The sequence below is a fragment of the Ipomoea triloba genome, chromosome 5 (genome assembly GCF_003576645.1).
Source record: "Ipomoea triloba cultivar NCNSP0323 chromosome 5, ASM357664v1".
Classification (NCBI taxonomy): Eukaryota; Viridiplantae; Streptophyta; class Magnoliopsida; order Solanales; family Convolvulaceae; genus Ipomoea; species Ipomoea triloba.
Window position 1 is genome coordinate 3434711 of NC_044920.1, and position 24528 is coordinate 3459238.

Below are 24528 nucleotides of genomic sequence, written 5' to 3' on the forward strand. Positions count from 1 at the left end.
AAAACCTATTAAATTTAAGGGTAAAAAGGTAATTTTACTTCTCTTATTTATTAAAGTTTAATTTTCTCTTCAATTCGTCTCCTCTCCTCCGTACAAAGCTGTTTGGCCTTAGTCATCCGATCCGTTGAGTTTGTACTTTGTAGCCAACGGTGGCGGTTCAGACTCCAGGTCCTGAACAGCCCCGGTTTGAGCTCCATCATATCACATTCATCCTATTAAAACGCTAGTCTAAATACTTAGGCCCTGTTTGGTAAATAATTAGCCTATCAGCCAATTTTCGCTTATTTGACCACTATTAATTGTTTGGTTAAAAACTTTTTGTAACTCCAAAATGCTAAAATTCAAAAGGCTACTCAAAACAGCCTTTTCAATTAGCTTTTTGAGAAAAGAAATTATACCAAACAGCTATCAGCTAACAGCTAATTTATCAAACAACTTTCTACAATCAGCTAATATTATCAACAAATCGTTCATTCTAACCCAAACAGCCAACCCGATCAGCCAACAGCCATTTACCAAACAGGGCCTTAGTCAAAGTAGGGTGGTGTTAATAAATACTGTACTAATTTTAAGCTGGACAGGCCTGCGGATGAGTCGGTAGCTGAGGCAACTGAACGTGTTGGAGCTTGATTGTGATTTTTTTGTCTTTTGCGTTTCTTGCTGATTTATTTGCTTTAATGGACCTTAGATTTTTTACGACTTAGGAAGAGTTTTGACTGGCATATCTTGATACTGAACCATTTGTACTTGATGATGAACCAGTTCATGTTTCACTGATGCTTTTATTTCTTATAATCATATGGCACGAAAAAAGGTAATTCAAAACAGATAGTAGAAATCACACTATTAAAAACAAGAATACAAAGTAAAATGTGAACTCAAGATCAAGATATTTGAAGTCACAATCATGTCGGTCAAGGGTGTAAAGGCCCTTTGGATGAGGAATTTTACCTTTTGTGGACAATGTGCAATGTGCCACATCAAGCAATCATGAGAATATAATAGTGACCAAAATATTGGACTTAAATGGTTGCATACTTTATGGAATTCCAATGTGTCTCCTTTGGCCTTTCGCACCTCAACCAGGTGAAGACAAGGGGCAACTTGGAATACCTGATTCAAGAATCATAGTTCAGGCCTGAAACCTTGTATAGTTTTCAGTTGCCAGCTTAACATTTCCTTTTCGTCTTGTTTTTATGTTTTCCAACCGCATCTGGAGACGAAAAAGCAAGAATTGAGTTAACTATATGTGGCATTACCATATTGTTCTTTGTTTCAACAGGCACATTATACTGTATATGAAGTAAAATAATTCTCCATGACTGTATTGTAAAATCACCTTGTAATTCTTTTTGCGAACATCAAAGCCTAGGAGGGGCTTTACATCTTCATCAATCTTGCTGATAATGTTGTTGGCTGAGCCTAAAATACTGGCATTTAGGAATTAGGATAGATGCATAAATATGAAAGTACCTGTTCATCAAAGAGATTCCCCAGGTTGAGTCCTTTTAACAGAGAAATTAACTCAAATGCATTCCTGGGAGTTGGATGTTCTTCTCTTCTCTCTGTCACACGACGCTCCTGTATAATATGAAAAAGAATGCACCCAATGAGCTAATTAAATCTTATTTTTCCAAACTTCATCTTCAAATGATCCAAACATATGCTTGGCAAACTCACTTCAGAGAGCTGAAAAACATCTCCCACGTAGTCCAGAATCGCGTCTTCCATCTCATTGAAAATAGGCGGTTTATAACCTTCCTTAAACCACTCATCCTTTAAAATCGATCTTCGGGATGGTAATGCGTTGCAAAGTATAAACAAAAGGAAAAGAATAGTGAAGCGAGTTTTGCAAGTCAGCCCTTTCGGGTGAAAACCTGTTAGCAAACACCAGGAAAACCACAAATTTTCACCAGCTTTGTCTGCCACCACACCAATAAAAACTTTACTCATAAAAATAGCATCAAAATTCCCTAAGAGGATTAGATCCTTCAATTTGAGTACTGCCAAATTCATCCATGAAGACTAACCACAAATAGTTACTTAGAATGGATTAGATCCTTTTAACTTTGATAATTACATGTGTATTTTGCTGTTCTCATAGACTAAAGAGGCCTAAGAACCTGAAATAAGAATTTGAGAAATCATCTGGCTAAAGAAAGGTATTCTAGTGTCAAGTGAACTCACAGAGCATAAAATATTAGTATAAACTTAAGACTCCTCCTATGTTGTAAAAATCATTCCTCTTTGTGTTTTCCTGGCAGATAACACAAACTTTTATGTGCCTATCTGTGGAATTCCTGCACAAAACAAATTCCAAATCGAAGTGAATCACAACCACAATTCCCAGCTAAAATCATTTCTCTTTTAAAAAGATAATTTTAATAATTTCCCAAATCAATAATGCCCTATTCAAAAACCTAACAGCAGGCTCCGATTTCATCTAATATTTGAATCTCTTTTAAGTTACCAGGGCATATATATACAGATAGACGGACACATCCAGAATTAAAGGACAAATCACAATTAAACATCTACATAATTGGATTCACAAATTATATTAATAGTATCATAGTCATCACAATGCAATCTCAAACATACAAATATTTGATCATGGGAAATAAATCCTAAGCAGCAGTCCATACAAATAAGAATATACTTTTTAAAATTAAAGAACCAACAAAAGCCCCAATCTCAGTCAAGAAACTTCATAAATTCACTTGTCCCACTAAAAAACCAACAATAAACAAGCTAACCATAAAAGTAAGACTAAATTAAGGAATTTTAAGGATAAATATAGATCTAAACAATCTGAACCATCCATTTGTTTTAATAATTTGACGGCGACAGGGATGAGCTAATGGTGAATTGACGTTGATATTAACGGAGGAGTAATATATTTAACGGGAGAAGTTAACGGATAATCATAAAAGTAAGGTTAAATTAGGAAATTTCAAGGATAAATATAGATCTAAGCAATCTGAACCATCTATTTTTTTTTAATAATTTGACTGCCATTTTTTCTGACCATTATAGGCCTAACTTCTTTTGGCTCTTATTAGTATATATACTAGTTTTTCACGCGCATTGCGCGAATAAGATCATGCCCAACATTTATTTTTAAATAAGTATTTCAAAGTATATCAATGCAAGATTATATAGAAGATGTTCATACATATGTAATTGAATGTTGAATTTGTTTATTTAAATCGATAATTCAAAGTATATGAGAGGTTGATTATAATTGTCACTAAAATAAGTGTTTGCAATTTTGTAAAAATGCTAATCAAAATACTTAGTCTAAAAATGATAGTATAAATAGATACTACTTTTTCGTTTGAATTTTCATGTGCAATTGAGTTAGAGGACAACATCATGCAATGAGATTATGAACTCTTGATCTTGCAAGCGATGAGCGTGGACAACGTCATGCAAACTCTTGATCTTGCAAGCGATGAGCATTGATATTTGAGAGTGGACAGTGGTAGTTTTTCCTTCATTTGGCAGGGTAGTTTCCTTTCCCCTTCCCAAGTTTCATGTGATGTGTGAAGGTATTGAACAAAGTATTAATATTTATTATGTTTGTAGAAGGTTAATGAGTATTACATTTTGTTCTAGTTTCATAACTTAATTTTCCACAGAGGCTCGAACTCACCCTCTTCTATATGGGAGTGCAACCGGGTGCCACTAGACCACAAGATAGATCATGGATTTTCATGACTTGTTTACTTGATAGTAACAACAATAACTTTGTAGGTAATCCGAATACTAATGCTGCAATATGTCCAGTTTCATCAACAGTTTCTACATCCATTTTTCACATGTTTATTTTGAAGTTCATATTTTTGGAATTAGTATGAATGAGTGTAGTACTTGATTTTGTGTGTGCATGTGTGTGTGTGTGTGTTTTTTTTTTTTTTGTAAATAATTTTTTTTTGTTGATTTGATACTAATCTTGGAGTACCCATTGCTGCATTTTCATCACAATGCACGCAATTAAATAGTTTACCACTTTGTACATAAACATTTTTAAACAGTGACTATATCCTATATACCAATTATTTTTGTTGTCAGGATTGATGCTGATTTTGTCTTCAATCCAAACATGTTAATTGTAGAAAATGAAATGAATTTCAAATTTATATTAGTTTTAATATATTTAAAAAAATGCACAATAAGTATTTTACATACAAGATTAATGAATGCTGCAACGGTAGCTATTTTGAAATTTCCTCATTTTCTGAATTTGAAAGATTGATTCCAGCAATGTTGTAGTCTCATCATCTTTTCAATGCATCAAGTGTGTCACAATGTTCTATTCCTCTACGTTGAAATTTTTAATAATGAGTTTTAAATCAATTTATTGGGTTATTTGAATGCCTTCTTTGTCAACAAATCATTCATAAGTAGTTAATATAATTGTCTTTAAACTGTTTTTTTTTTTAAGATTTCCATGTTATTAACATAATATTTGGTAAATAAATATATAACTTTATTTTGTAGTATAACTTTGATACTCCATATTTAATTACAAGATAGTGTAAAAAGAAAATAATGAACAATGTAGTGAATATAATTAATTAATAAATTTGAAGGTAATGACTCTTTGCATTGTAAAAAATATAATATAACTAATGAAATTATATCTCTTTTTAAATTTTTTGATAATGAATATTTTTTTTTAAATAAAGGCATTGTAGACATCGAATTATAAATTAGAGAAACGCATATGTAATATTTTTTTGTTGTAACTACTAATTTATTTAATTTAATAAGAGTAATAAAGTGAGATATTTACTTTTGAATAATATACTCTAACATATTCGTAGTATATGTTCAACAATTATGCCAACTTTGATTGGGATGAGGTTCGAACTTAAGACCTTTTTTTTTAGAAATTAATGGGTAAGTTAAAAGTTAACGGAGAAGAGAATATTTAACGGATAATCATATAGGTAATCTCAAGGAAAAATATAAATCTAAACTATCTGAACCATCCATTTGATTTAATAATTTGGTCGTCATTTTTACTACCCATTATAGGTCTAACTTCTTTTGGTTCTTATTAGTATAGTAGATATCAATATATCAATAAAAAGTACAATATTAGTCCATTTCATTCTGGTGCGTTTCCTAACACTATTTGTGTGTTTTTGTATACCTAATGGTGTGGCCGATGGCCACAGTGGATCCCATGAGAGTACACCCACGGGAGAAAACTAAGAACTAATCTCAGCCTTACATCTGAAAAAATTGGACGAATCAGATTATATTTAGAAAAATACAGTAATATTTTTGTAATTATCGTCAACTTCACTTTACAAACTTGAACACTTTTTTTTTAGTAGTATTGACTCTGTTACAATGTAGTATCTATTCATAGCTACTTTCTCAACCAAATGAAGCATAAAGAGCCAATATCGCCTCCATTGAGGCTCGAACCCACCCTCTCCAATGTGGGGGTGCAATCGGGTGTCACTTCACAAACTTGAACACTTAAATATGCAAACCTGAATAAATTTTAAAAAATTAGAAAAAAAAAATTAAATTTCAAATCTAAACCGTAAATGATAGACCCTAAGCAACACTAAACAAAATAAAACAAAAAATTTAGTCCTAGCAAATAGCGATATATAGTTTTATGTTGTAAAATAAAGTTTTTAAAAAGCATTTCCAGCTCGAGATGGTCCGAAAAATGTCCCTAATAAATCAAAATTATTCAAATAGTCGAATAGGCAATCAATTAGATCAAATGCAAAGATCCCAATCAATTTTAGCTCAAAATAATTAGGACATGTAAAATAATAATAATAATAATAATAATAATAATAATAATAATAAAATAAATAAATAAGCATTGACAGAAGATATGAGTTTTTAATGGTTTATGGCAATGATATATAATGATAAAGTAAAGACGCTAAGAGACGATGAAAATGACAAAATTTATAATATAATGATTTAATTATGAATATCAAATCAATCTTTAAGATACAGAATCATAATTTGATTATCTTTACCTAATCAATTTTATTAATTGCAAAAATAGTAAAATTTTGCAGTATCGAAGAACTAATTTTATGAATTTGCAGTATGCATAATTAAGGGGCAATTTAGACAAGTTGGTCGATCAGATAGTTGGCTTTATAATCACCATCATGTTAAAAGTTTGACTTCTAGTAGAATCAGTCTATTGACCTTCTTATTTTGAGTTAATCAGCTATGGGTAACTTAAATAGTTTATTGCTTTGTAATCATCCAGGGCACACTTTCAAGTAATAATTGGGTTTTCAAATTGCCCCGGGGGGTCTGCTTATCCTCGGATCATTCCATTCCCTCCTTTCATAGGATAATGGATAAGGAAGGGAGCATATATCGTCCACACATTTGGCAGTTATAATTTTTTGTGGTTAGCGACAACAATTTGCAGAGACAAACCTCGCACAATAACCTCCAAATACACAGCTAGCCATGGCCGCACCATCTGATGATTCTAATATCTCAAAGACATTTGAGAATAAATTTTTACAAAAAGATTCATACGCTGAAGAGTTGAGAGAATTGATGGATTCACTACCCAAAGAGAAAGGTTGGATCACTCCAGATATGTACAACTACAAAGGCTTTTGGCTGGGTTCCATTCACTTGCAAGGTGCTCTTAGATGTCAAAAACACTTCCAAGCTCAAGATTATGATATTATGCTATGTAGCCTCCAAAAAACCGGCACAACCTGGCTGAAATCTCTATTATTTGCCTTGATCACTCGAAAACAGTACTTCCCTGCAGCTATATCACAGCAGCAAATCCACCCTTTGCTCACAAAAAATCCCCATGAACTTATTCCAGGCATTGAATTTTATTATGCAATAGAAAACAGCCCTGATTTCCCAATGAATAACGGGCGGAGGATATTGTCTACGCATTTACCAGGAGCGTTGTTGCCAAAATCGGTATGGGAATCGAAATGCAAGCTCATTTATCTGTGCAGAAACCAAAAGGACACGGTGGTGTCGTTTTGGCACTTCATGAATAAGAGGAGGAGTAGTGAGCTTGGAGGCGCGGAAGCTATGCCGTTTCCAGAGGCATTTGACAGATATTGCAGGGGAGAATTTCAGTTTGGGCCTTTCTGGGATCATATGTTGGGTTACTGGAAAGAGAGTTTGGAGAATCCTAGTAAGGTATTGTTCTTGAAGTACGAGGAGATTAAGGAAGAGCCTGATGTTCATCTAAAGCGGATTGCAGCGTTCTTGGATTGCCCATTTTCTGAGGAGGAAAAAGAGTGTGGCGTAGTAGATGGAATCTTGAGGCTTTGTAGCTTCGAAAGCTTGAGCAACTTGGAGGTTAACAAGACTGGAAAGACCATTTTTAGGCAAACTGGGAATCATGCTTTTTTCAGGAAAGGCAAGGTGGGAGATTGGAGGAACCATATGAGTGATGAAATGGCCAACAAACTTGATCAAATTGTTGATGAAAAGTTCAAAGGGACAGGTCTCAACTTGTGATTCTTGTTATCAGATCACAATTAATAATCAGTCTCTCTTCTAAGAACATTATATTCATTGTGCTCATCTAGTTTAATTTTCTTCTTGCTGCAATAATATATTTAATTAGTGCGAACTTGATCATCAAGTACATGGATTGGATCAGAGAACATGTTGTGAGTGTGCTTTAATTTGATAATATAATGGTTCTGTACTATGTCCTTCCTAGTGGGGTTCATGTTTAGTTTAATGTTTAATGTTTAATATTTTGTTGTTTAATTTAATTTGTTTATTGATGGATAAATCATGCATGAACCCGCTGCAGGTCAACCTGAAAGACGGGTCAAGGAGCAAGCAACCCGAGGTTGAGCCCACGCTGGTCGAGCCCAGCTGGGCCACCTCGGGTCCGAATGGGCCCAGGCCGACATCGTGGGCTGACCTCTGGGGGTCATCTCGGTCGAGTCCCGTGCTCGGTTGAGGCCTTGGGTCTTGGTTGACGCGGTCTGCGTGTGATGCGATCCGAGGTCGTTGGAGGGCTTCCCTTCGTTCTCTCTGGGTTTGTTAGGCGGGGATAGTATAAAAACATGCATAGATGTCCAGCTAAGACATCTACTTTGTCCTAAACAAACTTTGTCTTGTTATTACTAGAGTCTAACTTTGTAATAGCATCGTTTACCATTAATACAAGCTTAATCTCTGTGATTACCCACTTTGATTGTCTAATCATTACCATATTCCTTGTAAATTCTTGCCTTTGGCATACCCCCTATTTAATCAAGTTTTATAATTCGGTCCACCCAGGTTATTAAATTCCATCATTGGTGCTTTCATTGAGAGTTTGACGTCAGGCTCGAGCGTGCTATTCTTTTTCCACTAGCTATGGCAAGGTCAAGATCTAACTCCAACAACTCCCACAACTCGCGTGGTAATCGTGCTCCCTCCCATGCCAATGATCTCAATGGGACGGCGAGTCGGCAAACACTACTCGTGAGGTCGGCCAGGGACCTCAGGGACTTGATCAACAACAACCGTCAAGCCGGGCCAACCCCACTTCCTCCACCTCCAGCCCCGGGATTTTAAGAGGGGGTGGCCGCGCTTCGGGAAGCCACCGCTTTATTGACGCAGCTCGTGGATGGGCTCCAAGGACGCTTCTCCTCCACCCAGCTCTAATCCATCGAGACGAGAAGACAGTCCGAGCACCCGCCGACCTCGTACACCCTCACATCACCTCGACCGTCGGCAAGGCAAGGAGGGGATGAGGCCCCTAGAGGTCGGCCCAAACGACGATAGATAGGAGGGTTGCGGACGACCCGAGCTACCAAGTGCACTTTGGGACGCCTAGGCATACGGGTTCCTTGTAGCCGCCTTGACTTTGAACCCGCCAATGGTGCACCTGCTGAGGGGTAGGCCTCACGCTGGCTACCAAGCCTAGAGCCCCGTGCCTAGCCACAACCTGAACAAGCCTCGCGAGTGGAGCAATCCGGTGAGACTCGTGGCCAACCCTCGAACTCCCACCGTAGCGAGGTAGAACAGTAGCGTAGGTGGGTGGATGAGCTTCAGCGAAAGATAGAAACGCGAGAGGGGTCGCTGGAGCCCCAGGAGGTGTTGACCTCCCCCTTCACGAAGGGCATCATGGCCAAGCCTCTGCCGAGGGACTTCCCCTTCCCAATAGGTATCGAACCGCCATCATGATGACGGGGGTGAGTGATGTCATCATGTGTCGGGGTTTCTTTGTGACCCTTGATGGCCAAGCCCAAGACTTATTCGCATCGTTACCTAAAGGGTCCATCTCGGCCTTTGCTGACCTCTCAGGGCAGTTCTTGTCATATTTCGCAAGCAGTATCCCCAAGAAAAAGCAGTTCACCAACCTGTGCAAGTTGGACCAGTGGAGCATGGAAAACCTGGCCGATTACCTATCTAGATGGAAGAAAGAAGCAAGATCGCTCGCGAATTTTGATGAGAAGATGGCTATACCGATCTTCACTAGTAATATCCGATCTAGGCCATTCCACCGAGACCTAGTCCAGAATCCCCCAAAGACATATGCTGCATTGCTAGACTGCGCGACGAGATTTGCCGAGGCAGAAGAGGCAGAAAGTAAGAAGGAGGAGGAGGAACAAGGAAGATGGGGCACCCCAAGAGTACCGTCGGGCACCGAGACCCCCGCACCCGGACCAAGGGCCGTAGTTGGCCCCGTTGCATTGTCTGACCCCATTGACGTATTCGGTGAGTGCTATCTTGGATCATGCCAAAGTTATGGGCATCGTGGAGTACCTGGCTGAGTGCCTTAAGATATCACCCAATGCAGACCCAAACAAGTACTATCGTTTCCATCAACAACACGAGCATGACACCGACGAGTGCATGATCATCAAGTGGCAGATTGAGAAACTCATTCAGAGGGGCTACCTCGGTCAATATGTCAAAAGATCGGGGCAAGGCAGAGGTCAAGGACCGAGCAACATATGGAAGAAGAAGGGTGGTTTTGAGCTACCACATCGTGATGCCTTAGTGATCACACTAGACATCAACAACACCATCGTGCACGGAGTACTAGTTGACATAGGGAGCTCAGTGAATGTCATGTATTATGACACGTTCACCAAGCTCGGCCTATCAAGAAAGTAGTTAGCGCAAGTCAAAACCTCGTTGTCTTGGTTCATGGGGGACCTTATGTTGTGGGCACAGGAACCAATAATTGGCTGTTGCAATATTTTAAAATTAGTATTATTTTATAATTATTTTAGATTTAGTTTGTTAGAATTATATTAAATTTAATGTTTATCTTAGTTTGTTAGTTAGGATTATTTTATCATATTCTAAATAATTATCTCAATCATGTGGTTGTAATCTGCTTGTTAATGGCTATTTAAGGTCATTGCAGGCCAAATGGAATATACAGTAGAGAATTTTTGAGATAGAAAACTGAGTGTTTTCTGGAACTCGGAATGAGTTCGGCCGTGATGAGTGGATCATGGCAAACCTGACTTATCAAGGAAATTACCATCCTTGTGGCGTCATCCCCGGTTTTTATCGTTCTACAACCGAACGTGGCAAACCGTTATACATCAAAACCCAAAAACAACCCTTTACCCAACCTAAATTAAACCTTCCAAATCAAACTCACCCAACCGAATAAACCATTTTAAAATCCTTTTTAAATTAGAGTGTGAAGAGAAGATCGGGCCAACCAGATTCGCATCATTTGGTATCAGAGCACACGGTTGTCTCTTCACGAAGACTCTTGAAGCTTCAACAGTGCCTGGAACGTGGATTCGAGGACGAATCCCTCTAAAGTGAGAGGGAATGTTGTAGGCACAGGAACCAATAATTGGATGTTGCAATATTTTAAAATTAGTTTTATTAATTAATTAGGATGATTATTTTATAATTATTTTAGATTTAGTTTGTTAGAATTATATTAAATTTAATGTTTATCTTAGTTTGTTAGTTAGGATTATTTTATCATATTCTAAATAATTATCTCAATCATGTGGTTGTAATCTGCTTGTTAATATATGGCTATTTAAGGCCATTGCAATGACTAAAATACATTCGTTATTTTAACTTTTAAAATTGTCCAGCGAAATTTGGCCGGAGTGACCAAAATTGATACAAATTGAAAAGTCATGGTATACAATTAACACTTTTGAAAGTCGTGGATGAAAATTAACAATACCCCTATAGTCAGTGGACCAAAATGGCAATTTGCTCAATAAATAATTACCATCAACATTTTTTCTTTCCGTTAGAGCCCTAACTTTATTGGGCTCTTATTAAGATTGTATAGTAGATAGAAGTAAGATTTTCATAGTTGGGGACGTAATTAAATATGAAGAATGAAAATCAATTTCTAAATTACTAATTTTGCAATAGTCAAGTAGATCAGAACTCTCAAAATGGGCCAGCGGGGGCCGCCAAATTTGAAAAGTTTTATATTTAAATAAAAATTAACATGAAAAATTAAAAAGTGTATATTAAAATAAATTGGATAGTTTGAACATATATTAATGCATTTGTAATTTGTTAAACACAATAATAATTAATAAAATAATAAGTTCTAATAAATAATCAATACATAATTTGTTAATCTATAGGTCAATAACAAATGATTTATAAAATATACTAATTACTATTACATTATATATATATATATATATATATATATATATATATATAAAGGGAAATTGTGTATATATATTCTACTCTAGTATTAATATAATGTATACATTCTAGGCGAGCTTGATGGGTCACACTACCAACCCGCCCTGCCTTTTTGAAGGGGTGGCTGGGATGGACTAGCCTGGTGAGATACGACCATTTTGATGGCTTTATAGTTAAGAAACCATTGTGTGTGTGTGTTTGTGTGTGTTGCCATCATTACTACCTTTGAGTCTACCTCTTATGTTGGTATCTCCATAGCCCCCACTTAAATTTGCACCAATCTTTGAGGATTTGTCACATCATCCTTTTGATATTCTTTTTTTTTTTTTTAGTACTACTCACTCTATTACATTTTAGTATCTGTTCATTTATACTTTCTCAACCTGTTAAAGCACAAAGAGTCAATACCGCCTCCACTGAGGCTTGATTTAATGACCTCCCATATGGGAGAATCACTACATGTCATCCTTTTGATACTCTAGTTATTGAAGAGTTAGTAGATCTTGATAGTCCAATTGGTTAGTATAAATGTAATTTTTTTTTAAAGAGTTTAAAATTGTGTAATATAGAGACTCTCTCTCTCACTCTAAGGAGGTGAGGGCGCAAATCGAATATTAAAATAAGCTTTGAAACCTTCCTCCTGTGACCCAAGCAATTCAAATATTCATTCAAAAATTAGCCGTGCACGTCCACTGGAAATCTGAGGCCGCGCTACCTACACGGCCACCTACATGGCCAGTGCAAGTGGCCGTATAGTGAGAGAGAGAAGGAAACTAAATTGAGAGAAAGAGAGTGAAAATTTTTCTAATCTATGGATATTGACAGGGAGTGAGTGGGGAGAGTGGTGTAAAATGACAAACATTTATAAATTAGCAAGGGATAATTAAGAACATAGTCTCCATTAGGGCTGGGCAAAACGGTTCAGGTAACCCGAACCGAACCGAACCGGTCCGTTATTCTTTTGAATCACTTGTCTTCATTATTTTATCAAGTGATTATTAATTAAAATTTATTTGAGGGGGTGTTCCTTTTTAATATTTGTTGTTTCGTTCAGGTTTTGCCAAATTTTAGAATACCGACCAAAACAACAAAATTGACTAAGATCCACCAAAATATCTAGCCAATCTCAATTTGTTTTCAATCTTTATACCATGGACCAGTACGTGTAATTCACAGTGCACTATAGACCATGATGCATGTGTATGTGTCTTATGTTGTAGTCGTTTAGTTTCCATGGCTGCGATTTCTTCACGACTTGTCCCATTGCCTACTCTCCTAATTCCTTACTATTGGCCACCGCCAACACATACCTGCCACCTTTCCCCTTTTTATCCAACTCTTCCATGTCACCCGAGTTAGACGCACCTCCCCCGACTATGCCTTTATCTCTAGGGATGGCAACGGGGCGGGGCCGTATACTCCCTGTCCCCGTCCCCGTCCCCGCGCGGGGGAATTAGGCGGGGACGGGGTCCCGTCCCCGATCAATTCTTATTCAACATCTTAAATTAGTTAATTTTAATTTTAAAAACTATGATTTTAATTTTAAAAACTACGATTTTAATTTTTAATATATATATATATATATGTATATATATATATATGTATTATATATATATATAATTGTTAATGATAATAATTATTTGGGGACAATGCGGGGCGGGGAGGGGTATCCCCGTCCCTGTTCCCGATCCCCGAAATTTTTCCCCATCCCCGGCGGGGACGGGGCACATTGTCATCCCTATTCATCTCCCAACATGACAGCTAGAAAATCTTGGCTAGCCTGGACTCTTCATTCAATCAAAAATTGGAAAAAGAAAAAAGTCCTTCCACTATAAATTTCTATGTTCATTTACTTTACGGCCTTGAATTTATATTTTCCAATCTCATCATTGATTACTTGACTAGCTATTGAAAATTACTTTCCAATGTGTAAATTATATTTTGACTAAAGGTTTGACATTGACGTTTTAGTTTAATAGAAATTGAAAGAGTAAATATTCGCCCGCGAAATCTCTCTTTTTAAGTCTTCAATATAACCATCACTGGAAGTGTTGAAAAGTTAACTTACCTAGTAAATTTTTTTAAAAATCTGTTAAACAAAGTTTTTGTTCAAAATATTTAAAAAGTTTATTATTTGCCCTCCCTCCTCCCTAGACTTTTTCATTCAACTTGGACAGTGACGCATAAATTGCTAAAATGATAGGTGTAAAGGTGTTGGCCTCAATTGTCAAATATAAAGCTTTAGTTTGTACTAAGGCGAATAGACTATGGACCCGTTTAGTAAATAGTTGTTAGCTGGTTGTGTTAGAAGGTATGATTAATTAGTTGATAACATTAGCTGATTGTAGAAATGTGTTTGGTAAATTAGTTGTTACCTGATAGTTGTTTGATATAATTTCTTTTCTGAAAAAGCTAATTGAAAAAGTTGTTTTGAGTAGGTTTTGAATTTTTGTATTTTAGAGTTATAAAAAGCTTATTAACCAAATACTTATATTGATTTTTTTAACCAAATCAAACAACTAATAGTGATCAAATAAGTCAAAATTGGGTGATAGGCGAATTATTTACCAAACAAGGCCTATATGACAATTGGCTAATTTATTTATCTATTTTAATTTATTTTAAAATTTACGTAAGTTTGTGGTAGACTGGTAGTATGATAGTGTGACAAAATGACCTTATTTAGTAACATAGTTAGCTTATCAATTAATTTTAACTTGTTTGGTCACTATTTACTATTTGACTTAGTTAATTTAACAACCAATATGAGTGTTTTTTTAATCAAGATTTTGTAATTGTTTATTAATCAATAACGCTAAAATTCAAAAAGCTGCTTAAACAAATTATTCGATCAGTTTTTTTAGAAAATAAATTATACCCTTAAAAATAATTTTGCATGTAATCAATCAGCTATCAGCTAACAACTAACATCTAATTTACCAAACATCTTTCTACAACCAACTAATGTTATGTTAGTCAAATCCACTGACTTAATTCGCTAACAGCTATTTACCAAACACCCCCAATATCTTTACATTTTTTCCACATCAACGAAATTTTCTATACTTATACTTATAATAAGAGCCAATAATGTTAGACCCCTAACTGGAAATAAAAAAAATGTTGGTGTAATAGTCTGCTATAACATATTGTACTTTGTGTTCTACTTATTGTGCAACATCCAATTAAATTCCTAATATATCCTAATCATTTATAATTTTACAAAATTCTTTCCGTTAAATATAACGGAAGTTTAACATTCAATTCTTTAGGCAATTTGTTTCTTTTTTGCAGTTTTCAAACAAATTGGCAATATTCTATAATACAATTTTGTATAGATTCCTAACTAAATCATTATTCTACCCAAAACAACAGTATATAAACTCATCTTCTTCTCACTGGTATTCACCCAAAACTAAACCTAACATATTCTGCAACACACCATCTTCTTGACATTCTATAGGTATGATTGTCAAAATATTATCATGCTAATTCTATTATTTGTATTTGTACTCATAATGATTACAATTTTTTTTAAATCAATGATGATATACTCATTAATTAATATAACTTCAATATTGTTATGTAAATATATCTATTGTATAATTTGTTCATCTATACTTGTATCCTTGTATGTAATATTGTGGTTCTCATTATATTCCTCTATAATCTACACATTTTAGTTACTCCTAACTCCCTAATCTATGGTTTTTGAATTTATGTTGTGGTTCACATTATATTATTTCATAACATCCTTTATGAACATATTTCTCATGGCACAAGGATATATTAGTCATGACAAATGCAGTAAAGTTAATTGGTATTGACACACAAACTGTGAGCTGAAATTGTACAGTTCATGTCATTAAGAAAAACGAACCAAAAAACGCTATTGGAACACCTGAGAAAAAGTATATGCTCATCGTCCTTAAGGATGAAACCGTAAGTAAATAGTAAAAAAATTATCTCTTTTATTATTATTATTATTATTATTATTATTATAATATCATTATTATTATTATTATTATTTTATTTTTATCATTGTTAGTATTATTATTATTATTATAAAGATGCTTTCATTCACCACCAACATCATTGTAAATGCTATATCTAAATGCAAGGAACTCGAGTTCAATCAATAGTGTTTGATAATGATATTGGAATGTATGATACCACTTTAAAAATCAACAAATGGTACATCATCTCAAATGTCATTGTCAAACCTGTCCGGATAAACTATAAAGTATTTGATCACAAATACAATTACACATGTATTTTAAATGGTCGGACCGGTGTCCAAACAAGTGACAATAATGACACACCATTTGCTCCCATGTAAGTGGTTTATTTGTTTCTACTTACTTTAGTTGTAATTTAGCCATTTACAATTTCGTTATGTTTTATTAAAATATATAAGCATCGAGACTATTTCTTTGATTTTTATTAATTTAACATTTTTTTCTCTCTCATTATGATATGACTAAATAATTTAACCAATTAAGAAACACTAATTTAAAAATACGCATTGGACATTGATTTAATCGCGCAAGGCGCGTGTGATAACTAATATTTTACATAAAGGAAGATATTAATTTTCTCTTGGTTGTATTTTATTATTAATAATGGTTTTATTCAACTTGGAATATTAGTGTTGTAGTAGAAAATTATACTGCAACACGGATTTAAAGTTGTGGCGTGAAAACATTTCATTGCCATTTAGAACAATGTTGTCGATTCCTAGGTGCAAAGCATAAAAAATGGTATTATTTCTCAAAGTTACACAGCTATTCTCTAGTAACATGCACTCATTAACTACCATTGAAACATACTAAACACTATTCAAATATAAGAGATAAAAGGAAAGTAGGAGAAGAGGAAAGCTTTCTTGTTTTGGGATGAATTTATTAATGGCAAGGAAGGGAGTACATACAGGGTGAACAAAGCCACACGAGTTGAATAACCCATGTCCACAACATCAAAGCTAAGATCGTGGCCATGAAAAAATCAAGGGAAATAAGGGCCACAAAAAAATAAACATGGCTACAAAATAAACATTGACTTAGTCTGCCTCCGCCTAGCATTAACAACAAGCGTCTAGTATATAAAATTGGTCACAAATATTATTTTTTTTTTTGGTGAAAGGGAGGGGCCGGGGCCCCGAAAAAATTAACGCCTTCTACAAGAGGCAACGCCTTGAGAGTCACGAACCAGCAACTCCCTTAAGCCTTCCGGAGGATGATCGAGGATAGATGTACCTCTCGGAGCATCTTGTCCCATATTAGCAAGAAGATCAGCACATTGGTTGCCTTCCCGTAGGATGTGGACAATCTTGAACTCTTGGAAGAAGTCCATGAGGACTTTGCAATCAGCAAGTAACAAATATTACTATGTTGATAGAACTAATGAATTACTTTTGTATGGTTATTAATTTTATTATTACCTAAGTATTTAGACAACAAATTGCATGTCACAAAAATAGCAGAATAACAATATAAATGCAAAGGATTGAATCCATGTACAATATGATTGAAGAATTATTATTTATACTAGTATCTTCCTTAAATACTAAGAATATCTTTAACGTTAACGACACCAGTTCTTATATCGTGGACCGCGGTCCACAATGCATTGTGGACCACGGTCCACGATATAATTTGCCTAACGACACACTAAAATAGTGGAAGAAAGGACACAAAAAGCCCTCCAACGAACACGTCAAATGCTCACCATTTTGCCGATGATGAACAGTGTTGTAGCAAATATGATAGTGCAACACAGTTCCTCACAAAGCATATATTTTAGTTCTACTCTTTTTTTTTTTTCTTTCATATTTTGACCTTGCTTTTTTTTTTTTTTTTTTTTTTTATTCCTTTTTTTTTTTTTTTTTTTTTTTTTTTTTGTTAATCCGTATTGTATATTTATTTATTTTTTATGTATTTACACATTTTGTTAAATACTTAAACACAATTTTATATTATTAAAAACAAATAATATAATTTGAAAGATCTCAAAAGGATGATTAAAACAAGACAAATTGTAAATATAAATTAATTAAAATTTAATTACTTAAACCATAATTTCAAATTATTATTTACATCAAAATTATATTTTATATTAAAATAAAGTTCTAATTTATGTGGACGCATGCAAGCCACCTCTTTAGCTGATAATTTAGTCCATTTCGCTATTTATCTTAGCACTCTTGTTATTTATGCAATGGTTTTAACTATTAAATGAGCAATGATGGGCAATAATGATGAATGAAATATTGCAACCACCTGTCCACAATACTCACATGCATTGATGAGATGTTTGTCAACGGCTTTCGTTCACTCCTCTATATAATATAAAGGGAACAACAAACTATACAAATTAAACAAAATTAAATAACCCTACAAAGTACTCAAAAAAAAAAAAAAAAAACCTACAAAGCAACATGACACGATAGAATTTAGTTAATTTCTTAAAGTTGGCAAAGCCATATTATATTTGGCTGTAATGTTATTGCAGGTTGGGTATATGCAGGCACTAGAAACCATTTTGCCCCTGATGGATACTGTTGCACCAAATATGGCGCAACATTGACATCTCATCTTTGTGATCATGTTGGAACCGTAGTTTGGAGGGTCGAGTTCAGTATCTTACCATCTAATCGTTGCACTTTGACTTACTTATCACCAAATGATTTTAAGAAGAATATAACAACTAAATAACCAAAGAACTCTATGTTTATCTTGTCGAACGCAGGCATGTTGTGCAGCTGGCAGGTGCTGGGTAGGGATTGGTGGAACTACGGCGTTTAGCATCATGCCATCGAACTGTGGCGCTATGGCTTACCATGGAGGAATGCAGATAACCAAAGAACTCCGTTATTAAGCATGGCCTACCTGAGAAGTAACCATAGTGTAATGCTGAGATCCAACGGACGATGACTCAAAGCTTGATGTGAATATCTTATAGTTAACATTTGATGTTTTAGGTGCACATCAATTATTATTGTGTGGACCATACTATCAAATAATGTATATTCAGTGCACAAATAATGCACTGTACATTGTATGTATTAAGGAAAAGTGCGCTATCTATCTATACCATACTAATAAGAGGCAATAAAGTTAGGTCTATAACAGGAACTAAAAAATGCCCGTCAAATTATTTGATAAAATGATTGACTTAGATTATTTTGATTTTAGTATTTTTTTTTAATAATTTCCCTTCTTTACCCTCTATTATATTATTTTCTTCCCTTAAATAACCCCACATCCCGTTAGTATAAACTTTAGTAACGGAATATTCCGTTAACTTTTAACTTACTCATCAATTTCTATAAGAAAGGTCTTAGGCTCGAACCTCATCCCAATCAAAGTTGACTTAATTGTTGAACAAAAACTACAAATATGTTAGAGCATATTATTGAAAAGTAAGTACCCCACCGTATTACTCTAATTAATTAAATAAATTAGTAGCTACAACAACAACAAAAAAAAACATATGCATTTGTTTAATTTAGAATTCGATGTTTACAATGTCTTCATTCAAAAAAAATTATTCATTATTAAAAAATTTATAAAAAGATATAATTTCATTAGTTATATTGTCTTTATTTTCTACAATGCAAAGATTCCTTACCTTTAAATTCATTAATTAATTATATTCACTACATTATTCATTGTCTTCTTTTTACACTATCTTGCAATTAAATATAAAAGTTATAATAAAAAATAATGTAATATTTATTTACCAAGTATTCAATTAATAATATAGGAAAAAATAATTTGAAGTCAATCATATTAACTACTTGGTGAGGATTTGTTGACAAAGAAGACATTCAAATAACCCAATAAATTGAAGCGGGAAACTACCCCGTAATATTTTTGGACTACATTACAGTTGTTCACTTTAAAGGTAAATCATATTTCTTTAACTAGTTTTTTCACGCGCATTACGCGAATGAAATAATGCCAATATTTATTTTTAAATAAGTATTTTAAAGTATATCAATGCAATATTATATAGGAGATGTTCATGCATATGTAATTAAATGTTGAATTTGTTTATTTAAATCAGTAATTCAATATTTATGAATGCAAGATAATATATGAGAGATTGAATATAATTGTTACTAAAATAAATGTTTGCAATTTTGTAAAAAACGTTAATCTAAATACTTAGTCTAAATATAATAGTATAAATAAATACTATTTATAAATTAATGAATATTTTTTTGATAATGAATATTCTTTTTGAATAAAGGCATTGTATATTTGTATACATCGAATCATAAATTAAAGAAATGCATATGTATTATTTTTTTTGTTCTAACTACTAATTTATTTAATTTAATAAGAGTAATAAAGTGGGGTATTTACTTTTGAATAATATACTTAACATATTCGTAGTATATATGTTCAACAATATGCCTAACTTTGATTGGGATGAGGTTCGAACCTAAGACCTTTCTTATAGAAATTAATGGGTAAGTTAAAGTTAACGGAATATTAACAGAGAAGGAAATATGTATCGGGAAATTTAATGGATAATTATATAATTAAGGGCAAATTAGGCAATCTCAAGAAAAAATATAAATCTAAACAATTTGAGCCATCCATTTGATTTAATACTTTGACTGTCATTTTTCTATCCATTATAGGCGGACTTCCTACGGAAGCCTCCCTTTTAACCCCTTGCTACGCTTCGCTTCGCTTCGCTTTGCCCAAGTGGAAGAGGAATTCGGTCACGGTTCCCGTGCATTTTAGCTCTCTTTCTAAAAAGACTTCCTACCGAAGCCTTAACGTTACCCCCTTGCTTCGCTTTCCCCTCGGGGGAATAGTGTAACTCTCTCTTAGGGGGAAGGGTCTTCCCTCACCCTCCGTTTTTGGCTATGGGTGAGGAAAACCTAACTTTCTTTGGCTCTTATTAGTATAGTAGATAATATGATTTAAAATGTATAAATTTTTATTACCAAAAGTAGTATTTATTTATATTATCATTTTTAAATTAAGTATTTATACTAGCGTTTTAACAAAATTGCAAATATTTATTTTAGTGACAATTATAATCAACCACTCATATATTATCTTGCATTCATATACTTTGAATTTCTGATTTAAATAAATAAATTTAACATTCAATTATATATGCATGAACATCTCCGATATAATCTTACATTGATATACTTTGAAATACTTATTTAAAAATAAATATTGGACATTATCTTATTCATTTAATCCGCGTGAAAAACTAGTTTAATGTACTTTTAGTAGATTAAAAATATACTTTTTTTTTATAGTTAACATAGCACTATATCAATAGTTAATCAATACTTAGATGCATTATTAGGGATGTCAATTGTACCCGACGGGGAACCCGATTCCCCGCCCCTACGGGGACGGGGATGGGGACAAAAATAGGGGATCGGGGATGGGGATGGGGGCAATTTTGAATTCCCCGCCGGGGACGGGGGCGGGGATGGGGAGTACTCTCCCCACCCTGCCCCGTCCCCGAAATATGTACGTATGTATGTATATATGTATAATGACACAACACGCAGACATATGTATTACTTTGTATATAATATATATATTTTTATAAGCATTCTTGTCATTGTATGTCATGCTTATGAAATGCATATTTAGGTAACATGTTTAATTGTAAAATATTGAATACTACTTTAAGTTGTAGATAAATATATATGTGTTATTTATTTAAATATTTTTAATGTTTAATTTTAATTTTTTTATAACTTATAAACGGGGTGGGGATTCCCCGTCCCCGAATAATCCCCGTGGGGATGGGGATGGGGGGATTTTTCCCTTCCCCGGTGGGGATGGAGACGGGGATGGAGAATAGGGAAGAAAGTCGGGGGCGGGGATGGGGATATGCATTATATTGATGAGATGTTTGTCAACGGCTTTAATTTCAATTCACTCCTATAAATATATAAAGGGAACAGCAAGTTAAAGTACGTAGATTAAACAAAATCAAATAACACCAAAAAGCAACATGACACGAGAGAATCTAGTTAAATTCTTAAAGTTGGTAAAGCCATATTTGGTTGTCATCTTATTGCAGTTTGGGTATGCAGGCTTGGGTATTATTACCAAGTTTGCTCTCAATGATGGCATGAGCCCCTTCACTTACTCAGTTTACCGGAGTTTCTTCGCCGCCGCCTTCTTGGCTCCTTTCGCCGTCGCCTTCGAAAGGTACGCCGCCCATCTATCATCTTCGTATATATATTTAAGAAGAATAAAGTTTTGTGCGTTTAGGCCTGTATGGTTGGAGGGAATTGCAATTCCGCAGAATTGCAATTCCCTCCAAATGATGAATTGCAATTCGGTGGAGAGGAGGGGCAATTTGTTGGTGTAAAGACAATTTTGCCCCTCCTCCCATATCCTTTGTTTTTTTTTTTAAAAAATTAAAATAATAATAATAATTATTATTATTATAATGAATTATTATTATTATTATTATTTGAAAGAATTATTATTATTATTATTATTATTATTTTTATTATTATTAATACTTTTACTACTACTATTACTACAACATCTACCACAACATAAGGGCATTTTAGTCATTTTGTCACTTCTTACTTTTCAATTCCCTGTACCCCTATCTATTTCTGCATACCAAACACTGTAATTTCAATTCCTACTTTATTCATTGAATTGCAATTCCACCGAATTACAATTCTTTTCCACCCTAATTCCTCCTATTTCTGTATACACACATTAAGTTTGTATGTATCATTGGTTTTTTTTTTATTTTTATGCAGGAATAAACGGCCTAAGATGACAGTTCCCATTTTCTTGAAGATAATGACCCTTGCTTTATTAGAGTATGTATCTTACTATTTAGGGCAAATAAAGATTTTCTTTCTCCTTTTGTCTCTCAAAATTATTCAGGTCATTTTGGTCCCTCCCCCAATGCACATATTTATACACCTATAAGGACCACAACTAGTCTGAGTGGTCCATTCGAACCAAAAAGACTAATAAGTCGTGAGAATTAAACTTGAACTTTGTATGTTACGAAACTAACCATCCAATGAACTTAATTGGGGTTGCTCAAAATACAATTTTATTATTATTATTATTGTTGTTGTTGTATATGCAGGCCTACTATCGACATGAATTTGCATTTCATAGGGCTGAAATACACAACCGCAACTTTTGCAACAACATTGTCGAATGTTGTTCCAGCCATTACTTTTATATTGGCTTGGATCCTTAGGTACATTTTAACTGATGTACTATACCATCAAAATAATCAATTAATCATTATAAATTACATATATATAATCCAATGTATAGTACAGGCTTGAGAAAGTGAAGATGAGGAAATTGCATAGCCAGGCAAAAATTTTGGGAACAATAGTGACCATTGGGGGAGCCATGATTATAACTCTTGTCAAAGGACCAAACATTGGATTGCCTTGGACCAAACACACACACCATATCCAAACTCAAACAACTTTATATTCCCAGCAAGATTTTATTAAAGGTGCTGTCATGATCGCAGCAGGTTGCTTTTGCTGGGCCAGCTTCTACATTCTTCAGGTTATATATTTAATATTCTTTCTAAATGCCCTAGGCATTATAATTGAGTTAATTTCATTTGTGGTTCTAGATTTATAGGTGGTAGTACGTTCACTTTTTAGCCATTCATTTTCATAACATCTCCTTTGTTCTTAGTATTATTGTGGCATGACTATTTTTTGTCATTTCTTAACAAAATCGTTAAATACAAGGACATTTTGATCTTTTTATACAAAATCAGTTGGCCCGTTATATTTTTATTTTTATTTTTTTTTGAAAAAAAATCATAATTGAAGATGACCTAAATTGTAAAATGATCAGAAAGTTTGTCAAAGTTCATTTTTTTATTACTATAACTTTAAAATTGTAGCTACTTTATCAAAGTGGAGTTTATCCGCATCTGTGCGACTGTGCCTACACTAAGCGGATTATGGCTACAAACAATTTGGCCCGTGGGCCAGACCCTATTTTAATATATATTTTATATGTCTATTTTATGTGTTATACTTATTATTTATTGGTCAAATGATTTTTTTTGTTTATTTTTTTTTTAAGAAAAAGGGTCAAATAGGCCACTCAACTACACACTTAAATATAATAAAGCCATCAAAGTCAAAAAAAAAAAATACAATTGGGTCCTTGAACAAAATAAATTTATACAATTTAGCTCCAAATGACCTGTTAACCTGGAAGTATGCTGACGTGGCGGTTACCAATTGTAAAAATAAATTTTTGAAATAATTTTAAATAATTATTAAATTAAAATAATATATATATAAAGAATTGTCAGCCTGGGACAACTCGTCTCCATGGTGGGAGACGAAGGAACTTGGGCAGGAGATGAAAGTCCGCTTCGTCTCCGGTCATGGAGACGAAGCCGGCCGGAGACGATTCGTCTCCTATCGGCATTTTTTTTAATTTTAATTTTAATTAATTATTTTATTTTGAATTATTTTAAAAATTTATATTTAAAATTGGTAACCGTCACATCAGGTAAACATGTCATTTTTTATTAAATTGCATGAGTTTGTGTTAGTTGTTTAGTGACCCAATTGCATTCTTTGTTCTATGGCCTAATTGCATTTTGGTATGCAATTGAGTGACCTATTTGACCATTTTTCCTTTTCTTTATATTATTTTTTACTGATTTTTAAATTTGATTTTTTTGGTGTTTAATAGTACTTTTAGTGTAGTTTCTTAATATATAAATTTGATATACTAATACTAAAATTAGTATTATGAAAAATTGGATAAAAAATAAGTTTAGTCAAGTCTCGTTAACCGAATCAGACACATAAAATGAGACAAAGGGAATATATATATACTCAAAAAAAAAAAAAAAAAA

The 24528-nt window shown here is 33.9% G+C and overlaps 3 protein-coding genes and 1 pseudogene across 3 annotated transcripts in view; 3 read left to right on the forward strand and 1 right to left on the reverse strand.

The window, feature by feature from the left end:
- Positions 1–819: 819 nt before the first annotated feature.
- LOC116019676 lies at positions 820–2016 on the reverse strand (annotated as a pseudogene).
- A 4407-nt stretch (positions 2017–6423) lies between these two features.
- Positions 6424–8191, forward strand: LOC116019188 (cytosolic sulfotransferase 12-like). The gene is made up of 2 exons (XM_031259331.1): positions 6424–7489; positions 7808–8191. Exons 1-2 carry the CDS (start codon positions 6472–6474, stop codon positions 7849–7851), a joined length of 1062 nt encoding a protein of 353 aa, XP_031115191.1. The 5' UTR covers positions 6424–6471; the 3' UTR covers positions 7852–8191.
- A 982-nt stretch (positions 8192–9173) lies between these two features.
- Positions 9174–10110, forward strand: LOC116019677. The gene is made up of 2 exons (XM_031259967.1): positions 9174–9708; positions 9791–10110. Exons 1-2 carry the CDS (start codon positions 9174–9176, stop codon positions 10108–10110), a joined length of 855 nt encoding a protein of 284 aa, XP_031115827.1.
- Positions 10111–21066: 10956 nt separating this feature from the next.
- The window catches only part of LOC116019678 (WAT1-related protein At2g39510-like), a 7358-nt gene continuing 3896 nt past the window's right edge, over positions 21067–24528 (forward strand). The window contains exons 1-5 of the mRNA XM_031259968.1: positions 21067–21155; positions 21645–21848; positions 22421–22483; positions 22762–22878; positions 22964–23204. Coding sequence (XP_031115828.1) covers positions 21067–21155; positions 21645–21848; positions 22421–22483; positions 22762–22878; positions 22964–23204 — 714 coding nt within the window. The remainder of the gene's footprint in view (positions 21156–21644; positions 21849–22420; positions 22484–22761; positions 22879–22963; positions 23205–24528) is intronic.